Source organism: Trichophyton benhamiae, assembly GCF_000151125.1.
Source record: "Trichophyton benhamiae CBS 112371 chromosome Unknown contig01356.0, whole genome shotgun sequence".
In the NCBI taxonomy this organism is placed as follows: domain Eukaryota; kingdom Fungi; phylum Ascomycota; class Eurotiomycetes; order Onygenales; family Arthrodermataceae; genus Trichophyton; species Trichophyton benhamiae.
In genome coordinates this window covers 110,762-128,324 of record NW_003315100.1, presented here as the reverse complement: position 1 = coordinate 128,324, position 17,563 = coordinate 110,762, and the positions used below count along the sequence as shown (strand labels likewise).

At 49.9% G+C, this 17,563-nt stretch overlaps 8 protein-coding genes across 8 annotated transcripts; 4 read left to right on the top strand and 4 right to left on the bottom strand.

Annotated features, from left to right (window-relative positions):
- Nucleotides 1–199: 199 nt before the first annotated feature.
- Nucleotides 200–1,278, bottom strand: ARB_00421 (uncharacterized protein; the record flags this gene model as incomplete). The annotated part of the gene is made up of 2 exons (XM_003013190.1): nucleotides 200–447; nucleotides 537–1,278. The coding sequence occupies 2 exons, from the start codon at nucleotides 1,276–1,278 to the stop codon at nucleotides 200–202; spliced, it is 990 nt and encodes a 329-aa protein (XP_003013236.1).
- Nucleotides 1,279–1,330: 52 nt separating this feature from the next.
- Nucleotides 1,331–1,617, bottom strand: ARB_00420 (uncharacterized protein; the record flags this gene model as incomplete). The annotated part of the gene is made up of 2 exons (XM_003013189.1): nucleotides 1,331–1,356; nucleotides 1,398–1,617. The coding sequence occupies 2 exons, from the start codon at nucleotides 1,615–1,617 to the stop codon at nucleotides 1,331–1,333; spliced, it is 246 nt and encodes an 81-aa protein (XP_003013235.1).
- A 2,931-nt stretch (nucleotides 1,618–4,548) lies between these two features.
- ARB_00419 (thermoresistant gluconokinase family protein) lies at nucleotides 4,549–5,380 on the top strand (the record flags this gene model as incomplete). The annotated part of the gene is made up of 2 exons (XM_003013188.1): nucleotides 4,549–4,839; nucleotides 4,913–5,380. 2 exons carry the CDS (start codon nucleotides 4,549–4,551, stop codon nucleotides 5,378–5,380), a joined length of 759 nt encoding a protein of 252 aa, XP_003013234.1.
- Nucleotides 5,381–7,909: 2,529 nt separating this feature from the next.
- Nucleotides 7,910–8,629, top strand: ARB_00418 (uncharacterized protein; the record flags this gene model as incomplete). Its single annotated transcript, XM_003013187.1, has 2 exons — nucleotides 7,910–8,031; nucleotides 8,089–8,629. The coding sequence occupies 2 exons, from the start codon at nucleotides 7,910–7,912 to the stop codon at nucleotides 8,627–8,629; spliced, it is 663 nt and encodes a 220-aa protein (XP_003013233.1).
- A 639-nt stretch (nucleotides 8,630–9,268) lies between these two features.
- On the top strand, nucleotides 9,269–11,029 carry ARB_00417 (WW domain protein; the record flags this gene model as incomplete). The annotated part of the gene is made up of 6 exons (XM_003013186.1): nucleotides 9,269–9,501; nucleotides 9,594–10,120; nucleotides 10,265–10,340; nucleotides 10,394–10,490; nucleotides 10,541–10,761; nucleotides 10,822–11,029. The coding sequence occupies 6 exons, from the start codon at nucleotides 9,269–9,271 to the stop codon at nucleotides 11,027–11,029; spliced, it is 1,362 nt and encodes a 453-aa protein (XP_003013232.1).
- Nucleotides 11,030–11,443: 414 nt separating this feature from the next.
- On the bottom strand, nucleotides 11,444–13,031 carry ARB_00416 (2-oxo acid dehydrogenases acyltransferase, putative; the record flags this gene model as incomplete). Its single annotated transcript, XM_003013185.1, has 3 exons — nucleotides 11,444–12,616; nucleotides 12,700–12,803; nucleotides 12,863–13,031. The coding sequence occupies 3 exons, from the start codon at nucleotides 13,029–13,031 to the stop codon at nucleotides 11,444–11,446; spliced, it is 1,446 nt and encodes a 481-aa protein (XP_003013231.1).
- A 729-nt stretch (nucleotides 13,032–13,760) lies between these two features.
- Nucleotides 13,761–15,152, top strand: ARB_00415 (uncharacterized protein; the record flags this gene model as incomplete). Its single annotated transcript, XM_003013184.1, has 1 exon — nucleotides 13,761–15,152. One exon carries the CDS (start codon nucleotides 13,761–13,763, stop codon nucleotides 15,150–15,152), a length of 1,392 nt encoding a protein of 463 aa, XP_003013230.1.
- Nucleotides 15,153–15,425: 273 nt separating this feature from the next.
- ARB_00414 (uncharacterized protein) lies at nucleotides 15,426–16,439 on the bottom strand (the record flags this gene model as incomplete). Its single annotated transcript, XM_003013183.1, has 1 exon — nucleotides 15,426–16,439. One exon carries the CDS (start codon nucleotides 16,437–16,439, stop codon nucleotides 15,426–15,428), a length of 1,014 nt encoding a protein of 337 aa, XP_003013229.1.
- Between the last annotated feature and the right edge of the window lie 1,124 nt (nucleotides 16,440–17,563).

Sequence of the window (17,563 nt, the reverse complement as noted above, 5' to 3'; positions counted from 1 at the left end):
GTCCAGCCGCAATGAGTGAAAATTAACAACAATAAAAAAGAATTACATATTCTCCGGATAAAAGGAAAATTATAAGAAAACAAGTTCGTTAGAGCTCCGGACGCCATCACCTCCTTTTATTTCATATGTTTGCGCGGAGGCGAGAAAAGGAGAAAAACGGGAAGAAATAGGATCAGATTCGGGGAAACACCAGTTTGAGCTATGTCGGCATAGTGGATGCAGGTGCAGATGCAGGTTCAGGTGCAAGTTGGGATGGGGGCGATGCATGGTGCGAGCTTTGCAGGCCGTCTTCCTCATCCTCGCTATGACGTACGGCTTGTTTGCGCTCCGGTGGGGGCACTGCATGTTGTCCATCATGCGGTTGGTTTTCAAGCTGTGCAGCAGCCGCCATTTCTGGAGATTGACGGAAGAGGACAATCTCCGATTGTTTAAAATATCGACGGGCGTCTAACCATGGTCAGAATAGTACATTAGTGGGACAACTCGAGTGGCCGCGCGGTGAAATAGAATCGCGGCACAGAGAGCGAAATGCCTACCTTCGTCGATTAATACAAGGCTGAGATAATACCTTGTCGAGTATTTCTTGTTCACATCTCGGAAGGTGGGAGTTAGATCAAATCCACCTAGGAATAATCTGATGGGTATGGTTTCGCCTAATGCAGTGTCAGTAAAGCTGGCGAGGTAAAGAATTAAGGTGTTCCTGCTTAAACATACCTCTTGATGGAGAACCATCCATAATCTGAGCCAAGAAATAGTCAACAAAACCGCTGTATAGAGTATAGAAATATGAATAAAGGGATCACATACCTCAAATCTTACCAGCGTCTCGCTTTCGTTATACTGATTCGGCGGGGATCCTGTAGTCTCTCGTCTTATAATAGACAACTCCATGTGCTTAATTTTCAACCGAACGAGCAAAAAGTATATTCTTCCCACTATCACGTCCCTCAAGTGATATTTTGACTTCGAATACTCAAATTCAATATGCAGACAGTCCTCAATCCCGACGTCCATTTTAATTGGATTGTTGGACTCCGGCGGCAATCTGTACGAATATACCCAGATGTCCTTCTCGCGCACAACATCCGCAATCCGACGGGAGACCGTTACTCTGACAAAATACCGCAGCTTGACGTTGATTCCGTTGTAAGACTCGTACTGCTTCTCGACATTTTTGAAGTTGAATGGGAATGTCTGCGGGTGCTGTAGTTCGCCAGGAGCAGCCAGTTCTTGGCCCAGGGAGAGGAATTCGTAGTGATTGCCACGATCATAGAACATCTCTGCGCATATACAAGGCCATCATCAGCAGGTGTGCGTACATTTTACTTTATTATCCTTCTTTGGGCAAGGGGAAGGCTTGAGGGGGGGATGGATGAGCCGGAACTGTATAGACGTACCAATCATGCCGATGAACTGCACCTTGATGCCTGTATGCTCCAGTCGTTTGCCATCCTTTGGCCTGACTGTGACAGCACCCTTCACTGACTCCCCGTCAAGGTACAACGGAGCCTTCTCCCGCCGGTTCTTCTCGAGCTTGATGTCGACCGTTTCCCGCTCATCGCCGTCTTCTAGCAAGATGTCGATATCGACGGGTGTGGAGAAAAAGAAAGAGGACATCCTGGTCGCAAATCGCCAGAGATACGTTAATCAGAAGACTTAATCAACCAACACGAGCGCCAGTTGTGTTATTCCCAGCTGTTCTGTTGCTCTTCCAGAGCTGTATTCATGGTGTTGCCTGGGGCTTCTTTGGCTACATTTCGGGTGGTTGATGTAAGACCCGTGCTTATATAATCAATACCCATCCTTTTTTTCTCCTTTATTTGGCTTTTTCCTCTAAATCTTTTTCTACTTCAACGTCAACAAAGGCCAACGTCGACAAAAAAGACAACTTGTATCTTCATTCCTTCGCTAGAAAGACAGAGCGAAGGTGGTTTGTCGGTGTGATAAGGTATTTGCTGCTCGTGAAGGCCGGGCTTTGAATCCTGCTTTCTTTTTTACCTATAACCTCGCGAGGTACCACCGGCGTTCTATAGGAAGATTACTAGTTAGCTCAGCGGTGCTCATCACCAACGCTAGAGACTCGATTGGCAGCTAACAGGATGCAGGATGAGGTGATCAGATGCGATAGTTCATGCTGCTACCCCTTATCCGCTTCCGTATCCGCATCCACTAACCTTGGGAATCTGGGGGTGGCCAGGAATTGGCCGGATTCCATGTTTTCATGGCCCCTTCTCTCTACCTTGACTACTCCGTACGCAGTGCGGAGTACGGAGTACTCGATACACATATAGTTAATATACTCCATACTTCTTCAGGGTTCATAACTAAACATCATAAGCGCCAAAAGACGGTAGCGGAAGCGATGTTCGACATCCGTGCGGAAACGGGAGAGCTGGGAACTTGAAACCGGAGTTTGAATCGGTGTTTCTTATACGGAGAATACGTAAAAGGTCAGCTCGCGATAATGGAAGATACGAGGCCCTAGAAAGGGTGTAATCTCAGTAAGCGAGGGAACCACCACCCATTTGACGTCCCTGAACCGTATAACCTCCCAATCCTGGCCTCGGGAATGAATGAATCAGAACATCCATGCTAACGTCTTTTTGTAGGGAGAATCAATGTCGAAATATCCTTTCGGGAACCGGGCAGCCATCCGCTCGAGTGAGCGAATAACTAATTATAGTCCTTACCCATCATCCTGTACGAAACGCACAAGGCCTATATAGGATATGTCGAGCAAGCATCGAACTAGCCCAATATGCAACCTCGTTGTCGTAGGTATGAATACAACTTGCTGCCTGGCAACGTCAACAGCAAGGGAGAGGGCCAAAATCCCTGTACGTATCCATGCTTAATATGTAATTCGACTTGAAAAAGCAAATCTCCGACAGGTTTCCATCAATGGGATCGTTTTGTGATCACAACCGCAAAATGAAGGCAGGGGGGTGTCAACAAGAGGATACACAGCCATTCCCCCCGCTCCCAGTAAAGTGCTTTGAGGGAACAAGATGTCGAAACGACCGTAAAGGATTGTGGCTCTGTCCTTTGTGGCAATCGTGCAGCGAGGCAACGTGGCAGACAGGATCAAGTTACCAGATTGGACCTTGTCGCCGTTCAATTGATGCCCTGAGGCGGCTGAGATTATGATCTCGACTAGAGGTTTTCGTGTGAACCAACATCTCGCGAAGTGGCCAGCTCCGCCGAATGTGGATAGAGTCCCGAGTATAAGTGCAGAGCACCGTACCAAGTACTCCGTACGATCAGCTCGTTATGTGACAGACTCGTTCTGGTTCGTATACAGAGTAGCTGGTCACCTTCCAAGAGGCGCAGATGCATTATTGACAGAGCTATCATAATGCTCCGTATGGAGTACGTCTAACTATCCTCTACGCAGCCGCAACACTGACCTCATAGTGCATGGGACCAACGACTGGCGTTCTGACCTCCAGTCTCCACGCAGGCCGTTGCGATTTGACTCTTTTCGGCCTGGTAAATGACAATAGTGCAAGTCGCTCACCGTCTCTTCGCACTGCGCCAACTCGCTATGGATGCACCAAGCTGAACTGCTTTTTTCTCCCCTGTGTAGACGAAGTCTTCGAGCCTGGCTTGCTCGTCCGAGGGAAGGGGACAAGGATAACAGGGGCATCCCGGCACGACGGCCGCTGGTTGACTTTCACACATCATATCTCATCTCCATCATCCCCGTTGCTTGGAAAGAGGTACACCTATCACCACGCCTAGTGGTCATGGCCGCGGCGCCAACTCCATCCCGCGGGTCTGTTTGCATGCCATCCTTCCTCCGAGGCTTGGACGATCAAGGCCCTCCGGTCCTGATTCCTCAATATTCTCATCACCAACAACAAAAACCAACACCAACCAATGCAGCAGCCTCCAGGCGCCATCCTCAAAATGCATTCATGCGCCGGCCTTGCATCCTTGGAGATCGGGCCAGCTCCGGCCCAGAACCGTGACTGTGGGTTAGCCCTGTCTGCTTGTTTTGTCATCCCGTTCTCTCTGCCTCCCTTTATCCCCGGCTTTTACGTTCCCCCCACTGGCATCCACCGCGGCCTCTGTCCACCCATTGCCGATGTCTCATGATTGGACTGCGCGTGAATTAAGATTTGCAATAAGACAGCAACCAGAAGTTCTGGACGGATTGTCTCATGGCTTTGTTGAGCTGGGTTTCGTCCGGCGTGGGATGGCTCAAGAGATTTCAGAGCTTAAAACCAACCGTTCGCCCGCTGTTTATTTTTCGTACTTCCTCGTCCTCTCCAGAAGCTCCCTAACTATCCTTTTAATCTCATGTTAACTACTAGCTATAGCTACTCCCTTTGTTGTGATCCAGATACTATCTTGATCGGATTTCTGTGCTTTTGCCAAACTCGTTGTTGACAAAGAATCCGTGCAGTGTGCTACGATATCTTTCTATATCTTGTTTGTCCGGTACAAACATTATCAAGCCGTTCTGAGGCCCATCACAGCTTCACTGCTACCTAAAAGCAAACCGGCTAAAGCAAGCTGATTTCGTGGCTCAGAAATTTAAGCATCATGCTATCCACGGAACAGCCTTCCACTGGCCCTTATATGCCGGCTACTAGGTCACCGCTGCCACTACAGAACAACAGTCGCAATTTTTCCCACCGGTATTCCTCAGCCACAACTTCATCCTCGTCTCTATCTTCCAGTGCTGCATCATACACGGCAAGAACTCAACAAAATCCTCATGCTATGAAGCCACAACATATCTGGATAGTCACGGGGCCGGCAGGCTGCGGGAAGACTACCGTAGCTCAAGGCCTGGCGAAGGAGCTTCATATCCCATACATTGAAGGCGATGATGTATGTACTCAATTAGCTGATCCCTGGACACTTACTTAAGGCAGGGAAATCAATATTCTAACGGTTTACGTAGTACCATTCCAAGTCCAACAAGGAGAAAATGACCAATAGCATCCCTCTGGATGATGCAGACAGATGGGACTGGTTGATTCAGCTTCGTGAAGCTGCGATTAGCGCTTTGACTACTCCATCTTCCTCTTCGGGTTCATATCCCCGGACTTGCCCGCCTGGCGTTGTTGCAACCTGTTCTGCGCTTAAACATAAATATCGCGACGTCATCCGTGTCGCCGCCTATGGCCATCCCACAATAAAAATCCATTTCATTTACCTTCGTGCTCCCGAAGAGGTGTTGCTCCAGCGAGTCAGGCAACGCAAAGGTCACTACATGAAATCTACCATGGTTCATTCTCAATTTGAAATGCTGGAGGAGCCTGATTCCGAATGGGATACGCTCTCGGTAGATTGCGCCGCCTCGCCTGCCGAGGTACAGAGACGGGTCAACTCAATCGTCTTACAGAAATTGGACGAGTATGCGGAATAACCAAACAACACTTTGCGAAGAACCCCCAAACAGAACTATCCAGAACAATAAGCACCTCTAGATGTCAGCCACACGGCGCCATGCAGGCAGAACCGTTATTTCTTTATTTTCTCTCCGGTTCCCTTTTCTTTTTCTCGTCTTTTTGATGCAAGCGATCTCATCGGACCTATCGATTTTAATCCTCCCGCCTTTTCCCGGTTCCCCCATCCTCACTTTCCTTTTCATAGTTTTTTGCTTATTCACATATCGGATTTCAAGCGATCGGCGCACCGGCTGGGAGGCAGAGATTTGGACTAGTGAGAACTACCCAATTATCACCCATTTGAATAATGAATTACTATTTTTTTTTTTATTTTTTTTTTCTGCCTTAACCCTTTTCATTGTACGGAGTACTGCGTACGGAGTATGCTATCCTGCAACTATTTAAGATTGTTATATCCTCTTGTTCTAGACCTTTACTCTACCCCCTCCCCCTCCCTTCATCCCTATTGCTTTTCCTTTGCTTCTCCCTTCCTTTCTCCGTCCTTTGCTTTTTACTGTCTACGTATCTGACCGTCCTCCATGATGGAGGATTCAGTGACAGTCATGAGACCAAATAACCGAATGTGCATTTTTGGCGGGGCCGTGAGCCACTATTCATACTACATATTCTTGCTGTGATATGTACCTGCGATGTATTTTGAACCATTAAAGGGCGCAACTGATTTGCCCCCAAGTCTAGGGCCATATGAAATCAGCAAATTCGTTACCGTCTTTACACATGCAAAATATCCTGGTTGCTCTACATCACAGCCTTGCTCTAGTTAGTGTTAAGCCGGGTATTTTTCCATTTGCTGGCCATATGTTGGATACCAGCACTCACCCTGTCTTCTCGCTGGGGTCCAAAAAATGGGGGTATGACTCTTGTCCTGCGGACCGCAATTGTTGCAGTGATGCAGTGAAAATACCAAAGTGAACACATGTACGCTGCTTCTGCTACTGCTGTTGCTGTTACTACCCGTTTCCATTGCGGAGGATACTTTCAACGGTTATCTCCTGGCAAAAATACCAGACAACCCCGTGAAAGTGCATTGCAGTCTCGGTTTAGAACGAGAGACATGCATATAGCGCTTTTTGAAATTCTCTGCCGTGTTTCTGGGGCGTTTCCTTGCTTAGTACATATTTTATAGCAGGAATTTGTCAAGAACAGTGGGTGATAATGATGCTTTTGAGAATCCTATCACATTTACGAGCTATGTCATCGTCATCCACCCAAATAAGTTTCCTTGATATTCTTGAGGCGGGCCAGTTTGGGCGGCGTTCCTATTTGATACGTCAATTAATTCTCTTAACATCCAACCCGGGTGAGAAGCGGGTGCAGCATGCAGTAGCAGACAGTATGTACGGTACATTATGAGGATGGGCATTCTTTAAACAAAACAAATATGACTAAATATCTAACGAAGGTAAAGTCAAATAAGAACGGAACAGTCAATCATTGTATCCGGTATGGACATATGGCTTGACTCTGGCTCACCAATGCAAGACCTTTAGTAGCAAGGAGGGTTCATCATTGTTGGATTTGGATGGTGAACTACTTACCCTTTTCGGGACTATACAAGCCTGTCAAGACAGCCGAGTGTTTCGAGACACCCTCGATTTTCTTGTCCTAGTATTGGCAAGACATGTTTTATAGCTGAGCTACGATGATGAGTAGAACTCGGCATGTAGTTTTTGGAAGCGTTAACTAACGGATCCATCATGCAGGATTAATCAACAAGCTCCAGATGCTAAATGCCCCACACAATGTAGTGATTCAGAGATTGACCGGATAAAAGCACAAGCATCCACCTGTCCAGGCTGTTACCCACACCCGTAGAGGTGATTGATGCGCTTGAGACGCTGAAGTACCCCGTAGCCTTGTAGTCACGGAATACAGACGTGGATAAAATAACCACAGATCGCCAGGAGACAGGTTATTAGGTTTTCATACCTCCTTGCATGAAACAACAATCCTTGGATCTCCTGGCAGCCAGGGGCTGAGCCGTGGGGGGGCCCTGGCGGCCCGCATGAGTTCTTGTTGAGCCAAGCTTGTCAATAATTTGGGCTTTCAGATGACACTGAACTTTGGAGACAGTCTAACATGGAAGAGAATTCTGTGTTTAACGAGGCTGACCATTTTCCAGGCTATGCCGACAACAATTCTCCCTAGGTAGGATCACGAATACCTCCGATGGAATCTGGAGAATTGTTGATGACGATACTAATGTTATATATAAATAACTAGTATCCTGTCCAGCTTTTCGCTCCTGCTGATGATTCTGTATTTCTTTCGGATATTAACATGCAGATAAACATACATGTTTTTATCATAAAATAAATACCAGCATATTGTGACTACTTTCGGGTTAACCGGTGAATGGGGACCCGCCGAGCGTATGGTTGCCGGGTTTGACTAATCACCAAAAGTGTTGGGCTCGAAAGCAGTGGCCTGATCCACTCCGAGACCTCAATATCTTCGCTCAAGGAAAGTTGAGAAAACTGACGACGATGGATCCCATCATAACCACACCACGGTTGAAGCTGATCCGGCTGACAAAAGCCGAGAGGGAGAGCCCAGAGTTCGAATGGCTTCACCGACTCCACAGCAACGAGAAGTCGATGTTCTGGATGTACATAAGCACTGCCTGCAACCTGATTTGTGTGTAATTGATACTGATTCCATCTAGGCTCGGGGGAACATCAGACTCAGTAGAAAAAACCGAAGCACTCATCAGCAATTACCTGCCGGCAGATGAAGAAGCAAGTGGGAGCTACCGAGCCGTCTACACTGTTCATCGAATCGATGACGAGCCCTCCGAGTTCATCGGCATTGTCACGATCTGCCCACTCGATTCCACCAGCCTCCCGCTGCCAGAGAGTCTTACCATACCAGCAACCGAAGCAGCAACGACTCTGACCGTAGAGGTTGCCTATTCGTATCTCCCGGCCGGATGGGGTAAAGGGTACGCAACCGAGTCGATCAACGCAGTGTTTGAAAGATGCCGACGAGCCCGATCCTTTTGGCTGCCGTTCACGAAGCTTTACGTCAGAGCGATTGTAAACCACGAGAACTGGCCGAGCTTGCGGGTGATGGAGAAGACGGGGATGGTCAAGCGGGGAGTGCACGAATGGAGAGGCAAGGCTGTTTTTGTGGGCGGAAGATGGCGCGAGCAAGACACTATCTGTATCTTCGGCCAGCACCTCTTCGGCGGTGCTGACGATATCTAGCACTCGTCCAAATCAAAAGGAGCTGGAGATGTTTCCGCGGCTCAGAAGTCCCGGTTTCTATCTTTAGCCGAGTTGGTCCAGAAAAGGAAAGGGCCCAGGCACGAACCCCTGCTGACTAAGATGACGCACTTTCTCCGTTTTCGAGTTAGTTACCGACGGCACGGGATGCTTGGCAGGCTTGGTACTCTTGGCATATGACTTGGGCTTCGGTCACGGGACGCAGCCTCATGATGGAGACGCGCGTGAAGAATGGGGAGTGAACAGCCGGGCGATGGGATGGAAGATACCAGAAAACAGCAGAAAAAGAGCGCGAGAAAGGAGGTGGGAATGACGAGGTTTCAGCGGAACAGATTTGCCGAAGATGCATGAGTCAACTCCATTCCCTTGACCGTGAAGTGGGGGCTCTTGCTGGGATAATCGATATCAGTCAGGGCTGAAAAGAGCGGCTCTTCGGCCAGCCCTACGGCCGTGTCACGGGACCCCCGCCCGCGCCTTTTTTCATTCGTATAAACAGTGTGATTCAGCTCCTTGACAGGAACTTGTCGCAACGTCGTCGCCAATAACATCTTACGCCTGAGAAGGCCGCTGAGGAGACGAGAGAATCGGTCCAGGATCTGGCCGAGTGACCACCCCAGATTCATGTCTTACTGGCAAAACACTACGCCCTTTAACGGGGGAGCTGGCGGCTATTACCAGCAACAGCCTCCTCAGCCGCAATACCAGCAACCATACCAACAACCTCCATATCAGCAACCTCCATACCAGCAGCCGTCTCAACAGCCGCCCTACCAGCAGCCGCCCTACCAGCAACCACCTTACCAGCAACCGCCATATCCTCAAAATCTCACACCACAGCCCCAGTACCCATATCCGTAAGTTGCTCTAGAGCATAACTTCAGCCTCGTCAAGATAGCTATTCCACTGAACTGACCGTTTGTCCCAGCGCGCCCTCTCCTACTCCTAGCTACAACCAACCACCACCTCCATCTCCACGTCCTCCGTCCCAGCAACCACCCTACTATCCCCAAGAGCCGCCGCGGGCACCACCATCACCTTACCCCGCGAGCAACGGAAACAGCGGGAACAACCGTCCCACCCCTCCACCACCACCGCAGAGCAGCCAGAGCTTTGGTCATGGCGCACCATCCTCCTACCGATTTAAATACTCGAACTGCTCTGGCCGACGGAGAGCTCTTCTCGTCGGTATAAACTACTTTGGCCAGGGCAGACCTTTGAAAGGCTGTATCAATGATGTTGCGCGCATGTCTACATTTTTGAACCAGCGCTATGGCTACCGGCGCGAGGACATGGTGATTCTTACAGATGATCAAGCAAATCCAATGAGCCATCCAACGAAAGCAAATATGATCCGTGCCATGCAGTGGTTGGTTTCGGGCGCACAGCCAAATGATTCGCTGTTTTTCCACTTTTCAGGTACCCCATCAATCATTGCCCAGTTCCTGTCCCGGCTGTATCCGGCTATGATCCCTGGTTGGATGTATTCATGCTGATTGGTTAACTTTAGGTCACGGTGGGCGTACCCGCGACCTAGACGGTGATGAAGACGATGGTGAGTTTGACACTACTTTATACTGGAATTTGAGAAGGTTAGGGTTTAATAAGTGTCTGTTACAGGATTTGATGAAGTGATTTACCCGGTCGACTTCCAAACTGCTGGCCACATAGTTGACGATGACATGCACGCTATCATGTTAGTATACCTCCAGTCTAGACCGTAACTCCAACTGACAGCTCTCTTCCTAGGGTCCGTCCGCTACAACCTGGAGTCCGACTTACTGCCATCTTCGACTCTTGCCACTCGGGCACTGCCCTGGATCTCCCTTTCCAATACTCTACACAGGTATGTATTATTAAGCTTTAACCCAAAACCAATACTAACTTTCACGCAAGGGTGTCCTGAAAGAGCCGAATCTCGCTAAAGAAACAGCGTTGGATCTCTTGAGTGCCTTCAAAAGCTACGAGAGCGGCGACATCCGTGGCGTTGCCAACACCACCATCGGCTTATTCAAGAAACTTACCATTGGCGACTCGGCTCGTCAGAAAACGCTTAGAACCAAGACCTCGCCTGCAGACGTGATCATGTTTTCCGGCTCAAAGGATACGCAGACATCGTACGTATATTTGTACATTCCTCCTGCTTAACACACATCCCGTCTGACATGCTTTATTAGTGCGGACACTGTTGAAGGCGGCTCTGCGCAGGGCGCAATGAGCTGGGCATTCCAAGAGGCGTTGAGCAAGAACCCGAAGCAAAGCTATATCCAGCTTCTAAACAGCATAAGAGCTGAGCTGAGTGGGAAGTATTCGCAGAAACCGCAGTTGAGCTGCAGCCATCCACTGGGTAAGTTGCTGTCCGGCTTTGGTCTGAACCCTGGTTGAGATAAGTGTGCACTGACATGGTCCACAGATACAAACTTACTTTTCGTGATGTAATGTTCGCGTGGGATAAAATGATAAGATAAGATCAGATGAATGCACGGGCCGTTTGTGATGACGATATGGGATACGTTATGATATGAAATATTTAGCTGGAGTCTGTGTTTACGTTGCGTCGAGGTTGCTGCTACTTACATTTTTTCTTTCTCTTTTTTCTTTTCGATTTCTCTATATAATATATATATGCAGACTGAACTGGTTCGGCTATATTGTTTATTGCTATTCTTATTCTTTATCTCTTGCGCTGTCCGACCTGTATCTGTAGATCGGTATAATATAAGTCTATGTACAATTTCTTTCGCCAAACAACAGGAACAACCAAAAAAAACACCTTGTACAGTCAGGACAGAGGATGATTTATCTCATGTTAAGCATCATGGCATCCGGGTTCTCGACCATACGACTGACAAGTGCAGCCATTCTAGCCATGGTAGCGCCATCGATGACTCGGTGGTCTGCACTCCAGCTGAAGTTCATCATTTGGCCGGCAGCAACATTTCCTTCAGTGTCGAAGACTGGCACCTTTCTGATCTTGCCAATGCCGAGAATAGCAACCTCAGTGGGTACAAGGACTGGGGCAACAACAGTTCCGCCAATGGTGCCAATGTTGGAGACTGTGATAGTGCCTCCGGAGAGATCTGCGGGTGTAAGTTTGCCTGCTCTGGCGACTTCGCTAAGCCGGTTAAGCTCAGCTGCAATGTCGATGATAGAGCGAGCCTGGACGTTCTTGATGTTGGGCACTAGTAGGCCCGTGGGGGTGTCCATTGCAACACCGATGTTATGGCTTGCGCGCATGACGAGGGATGGCTTGGCAGGGTTTGAGGTGGTGTCTACCCGCGCATTGAGAATGGGGAACTGGTTCAGGGCGAGAGAGACCGCCTTGATGATGAAGGGGAGGTAAGAGAGTTTAGGCTGGGAGCCGTCCTTGGGGGCGGTAGAATTGAGATGGGAGCGGACGCGGGATAGAGAAGCAATATTGAGCTCGTCTGAGTAGAGGAAGTGGGGGATCGTGAGGGACTTGGTCATGGTCTTGAACATCTGGGACTGGATGGGGGTTAGGGCCTGGGTGGTCTCAACCTGTGGGGTGTCAAGGCCTGGAGCGGGAGCTGTAGCTGTGGCTGAAGGAGCTGCGGCAGGGGTGGGGGTCTGGCCTCCCTCGAGGTACCTCTGCACATCCTCCTTGAGGACTCGGCCATGGGCACCGGTGCCATTGATGAGTGAGATATCAATGTTGTGTTGCTTGAGCATTCCTCGGACTGCGGGAGTTGCGAAGGTAGCGTATTTGCCCTTTGGTGGAGCTTCAACCGTCTCTGCTACTTGAGTCACATCTGCTGCTGAGGACTCTGCGGCCACGTCTGCAGCGGTGGTCTCTGCCGGGGCTGCTGCTTCTGGAGCTGGAGCCGGAGCTGGGGCGGAATCTGGGTACTTGGCGTCATCGACCTCAATATCACAAAGCGCAGCACCGGTAGGGATTGTATCGTCTGGCTGGAAGTGCAGTTTCTTGATGACACCCTCATAGCGCGACGTTATCTGCAACCGTCAGCACTCCACATTTCCAGATTGGCCACACCTCCATCCTATTCTTCTTCTTCTTCTTTTCTTCTTATACGTACATCGTCAATAGCCTTGTCTGACTGGTACTGGCATAGAGGCTTCCATTCCTCGATCCGGGCACCTTCCTCGACGTACCACTGTATGACCTGGACTTCGGTGATTCCTAGAGAGCTGTTAGCTTCGCCATTGCCGTGCACAACAAGGGGTAGCAGGACAAAGTACCTTCGCCGACATCCTTGAGAATCTGCGACCTGATGCCCCAGGGGACGGGGGAGCTATGGAACCGCCGCCGGAAGCGGGAGGTGTATGTGGCAGGCAAGCAAACGGGGGCCGAGGAGAGCAGTCCTCGCGACAGGGACGCCCTGTGAACCAGCGATCTCACGGCAGACATCTCAATTGCAGATATATCTCACTCTATATAGGTGGCCGGATGTCTTTGTCTGGATATCGAGATGTTTGGTCTGGTCGGGCAGAGCGAGCGAGAGACAGAAAGCAAGGAGGAGGAAGAAAGCGACGCGGCGGGAAGAGCGAGGGCAGGTAAAGCCGAAGATAGCCGCCAGGTCACGGGGGCGTGGAAAAGCCCTAAGCCCCACGTCTGTCCCGATCGGGCGACGGCAGCGACGGCCGACCGCCGAAAGCAGAAGACTTAGGGCTTAGGGCTAGTTGTGCTTATGTCATCGCTCATCCCGGTCTTTTTTTGTTCCTGCATGCCGATTCCGCGGCTCAGGTTAGCCTTATTTTTTAAGTAGGCCCCGGAGGCCCGCTCGACGCCTCGCGGACAGGCGGAGGGTGGCTGATATCTACATAGTCAGAGTACTACGGAGCAATGAGAAGGAGTACTTAAAGTATGGTGAAGCGACGGCTGGGACCCGATCAACGACCTCAGATGAAACGCTGTAATCTCATCTGTTTATCAGATCCTTGTGCAGCGGCGGTGAGACTAGCCTGATATGGCAATGATGATGCAACTCCCCTTAGCTGATCCTCCAACCCCTCGTCCTGCCTGCGTCTCGCGGCTCTGAACTTCATGCAAGACCTCCAACCTCAGTCATCGCCATCGTCATCATCATCTTCACGCAAGAATACTGATTGTTGAGACGGTAGAGATAGACATAGAGCCATGGTCGCCGAACACCTCACCGTACGCAACCTGACCCGGACGCCGGTCATCCTCAAGCTGGTGGAGCGTTTCAACCCTCCGGATGGACCCAAGACGCTTGCCAGCACCTTCACCACCATGGTGAACAACATCACAGGCACCCCAGCTGAGATCGCTGCCATCCAGGAAGGAGCCCAGCCATTTGCCCGTCAAGATGTTGATGTTCGAGTAGAGCCTTTCACGGAAGCACGCAGTGATGTCAGGTTCTTCGATAAGTCGGACAAGGAACGCACGCGTCTCACCTTCGAGGTTGAAGGGGACCGATACCAGATACAGGTCCCAGTGCCTACCAAGGAGACCATTGTCATGAAGTGCCTCTCTCCGAATCCTCGCTTCCAATTCACGGGTATTTTCAACCCGGAGCACGCCCATCTTGCCTTATTTTCCTCCGCCAATCTCAACTGCTGGATGCGCGAGCTCAAGGATGATACCTTGACCTCTTCCCTCTCCATACCAGGCACTCACAACTCCCCCACATGCCACGTTGCTCCTCCATCCGTACGCTGTCAGGCTGTTAGTCCTCGCGAACAGCTCGATAACGGTGTCCGTTTCTTCGATGTTCGTGCTCACCCTCAGTGGCCGAATGATCCAGCCAAGGACGGGCTCATACTCGCCCATAGCGTCTTCCCCATCTCCCTCACTGGTCAAAAGACATTTAGGGATATGCTGGGTCAGATCGAGGAGTTTCTTGACCGTAACCCGTCCGAAACCCTGATAATGTCCCTCAAGCGTGAGGGTCCCGGAGAGCATCATGACCACCAGCTGGCCAATATCCTCAAAACACATTATACCAACGCAAACCCATCACGCTGGTACACTGACACCAAAGTCCCCACTCTGGGCCAGGTGAGAGGCAAAATAGTGCTTGTCCGTCGCTTTGATATCCCGGACCATCTCAAGAAGGAACATGATGGCCGTGGCTGGGGTATTGATGCCACAGACTGGGCTGATAATACGGATCACGCCGTCTGTTCCAGCGGGACACTCTGTATCCAGGACTTTTACGAGGTCCTCGAGACAGAAAACATTGAAAAGAAGATTGGGTTTGTTCACGCCCAGCTCGGTCGATCCTCTGAGTGCTGCTATCCCCTGGGCACCCACAAGCCGGATGGTGACCACTGTCCATACTTTGTCAACTTCCTGAGTGCCAGCAACTTCTGGAAAGTTCAGACTTGGCCTGAGAAGATTGCAGCCAAGCTCAATCCTGCTACTGTCGATTATATCTGCCGCAGTCACAAGTCGGACAAAGGCGACTGGTCAACCGGTATCATTGTCAGTGACTGGGTAGGCAAAGATGGAGACTGGGACCTAGTCAGGTGCATCGTCGGTATGAACGCCAAGTTGGAAAAGTAGACCAGCGACTCTGATATCTAACTAATGGGTGTACGATTTCTTTCTATTTCTCTCCTTTTGTTTTCTTGTTTTCCTTTGGTGGCTGGAATAGGTGGCTGGAATAGGTGGCTGGCTGGAACGGACGGACGGAACGGTACAGGTGATAGATGGTATGATAATGAGGAGGGATTAACTGGGGGAGGAAGTAAATAGGTATTCAAACATCTGTTACATATACTGTCACATATATTATACAAGTCTAGCCACGGAAACACAAGCTTCCACATATCATCACTACTTCTGCTCGGTCTGCTCTTCCTTCTTGCCGCCATTCTGCTCCTCTTCCAAAACACTCCTCCTGCTCTCAAGAGTGAGATATAGATTATTTCCTGCACTCTCCAATGTCCTAGCCAATCCAGAGCTAACGCCTTGCAGCATACCAACCAACTGAGCCCGTAATCCACCAAGTCCACCTTCAATGCTACCAACCCACTTCGTCTCATCAGCATCAAACACTTTTCCTTCCACTCTGGCCCCCAGCAACATCAACTTCTGCAACCCAGCCTGCGTAGTCAGATCGTACAGTCCCGGGTTCGTCTTGCGTGGAGGTGGAGGGAACAAGCCGGTCTTCCCCGTGGGAGCCAAAATAGAGAACGCAGCACGCAGATGGTCCGGAGACACAGACGGGAACGAAAGCGTAGCTATCGGTCCCACAAGCAGGGTGGAAAAGTCATGTTGTCCACGCTTAGGCAGCACAGCTCGGTAGGCAGAATACGACAAGTCATGCGTTAATCGAGGATCCTCCTTATCCAGTATCGGGCCCTGTCCACTAACAGCCGCAGTATCAGGCCGGTAAAAATCCACCACCCTCATGGCAGCCTCGTATATAGATGTCTGAATGATCTGTAGCTTGATGGCGTCTGCAATCGCCGGCTCGGATCTGCCCATTGCAGCGTTGTTTTCGTCAACTTTACGCAAAGCCTTGGTCAGCTCGCGCCGGATGTTGGCCCACTCGGTGGATTGGAGGTTGTTATGTTGGAAGTAGATGATCAATGGCATTGTGCGTAGAATCGAGGCGTATTGTCGGTGCAGTTGGGATTTGCGGTATTCTGGTCTTCGGTGAGAGAGCGGCTGGAGGGTTTCGGGTGACATTGAGGTCGCGGTAGCTGCCGGGGCAACAGATGCCATTGATCTTGACCTCGTAAGGGCCGATAGCGATGCTGTGATGGATTGTAGCTCATGCTGGAGCAGGGTATGTGGTGGTCTCGTCCTCCGGGCAAGAGATTGGAGATGTATTCGTGGAGGCATTGTGGTGGGTAGAGAGCATGTGATGGGCTATGAGTTGTTGTATATTATGTTGGGTTTTATGCTGTAACCCTCCGGCGTTTGATATTGTACGTCCGGAGTCGCTGGCGCAGCTGGATGAGTCTGATAAGTTCTTGCAGGTCGCTGAAATTTGATGTTGAACTTGCCAAACGGACGGGAGCAGCAAAACTTTACTGAACGGCGACACCATTTTCCGCGATTAGTAAGCAGAACTAGCGCCATCCACTTATATGGAGGCCGACCTCCTACCGATTTGGCTTCATCCTTGTCAGCCGCCTTGTCATATATTGGTGGCAGATAACTTGACATACATCTGAGCGAAGCAGGCTGTTAACTGTCCTTCAGCTGCTCAAACCCCTTCGCACAATGGCTAACTCTTCCGCTGACATTGCTTTTCAAATCAGAGATATGCGAGAGGGTGCCCATTATATCAAAATCGGCAAAGTATTATATCCCTGTTCAACAGCCCCAAATCCATCAAGTCTTCCTCCAGATCAGGAAGTAATCACCGTCCTTAGTAAACAAATGGGCCGGATAGTGCTTGAGCATGATTCTTCGTACGTGTCTAAGTCCGGGCACGGCGTGCGGCAAGCTGAGCCTGAAGCGATGAGGATGGTATACAACTACACATCGGTTCCTGTGCCTGAGGTCCTTTCCACGCAATTTAGCCCTAATTATGGGAGAATCTGGATGGCCCTTGTTCGAGGGGTTTCCCTAGAAAAGAGGTGGAATATACTAAACGAACAGAGTAAAAAGTCCATTTGCCTTCAAGTCTGGAATATGATCTCTTAGATACGAGCTATCCCTCGTCCTCCAGAACTTGATGGTCTTTTTCAGTGCGCCACCAACGGCTCCCTAACAAAGGATCCATTACTTGAAGACCTAGAGGACCCCGCACGACCCCTAATAAGTGATATAGATCTGCGTACCCGTATCTTCGAACGCTATTTATATTTCGGAGGCCGTCAATATAAATATTAGTTACCTGATATGTTGCCACGATCCGACTACTCAGTTTTTATATATGGTGATATAGCGCCTCGCAATATTATGATCGACGAGCGAAATAATATAACGGGAATACTAGACTGGGAATACGCAGGGTG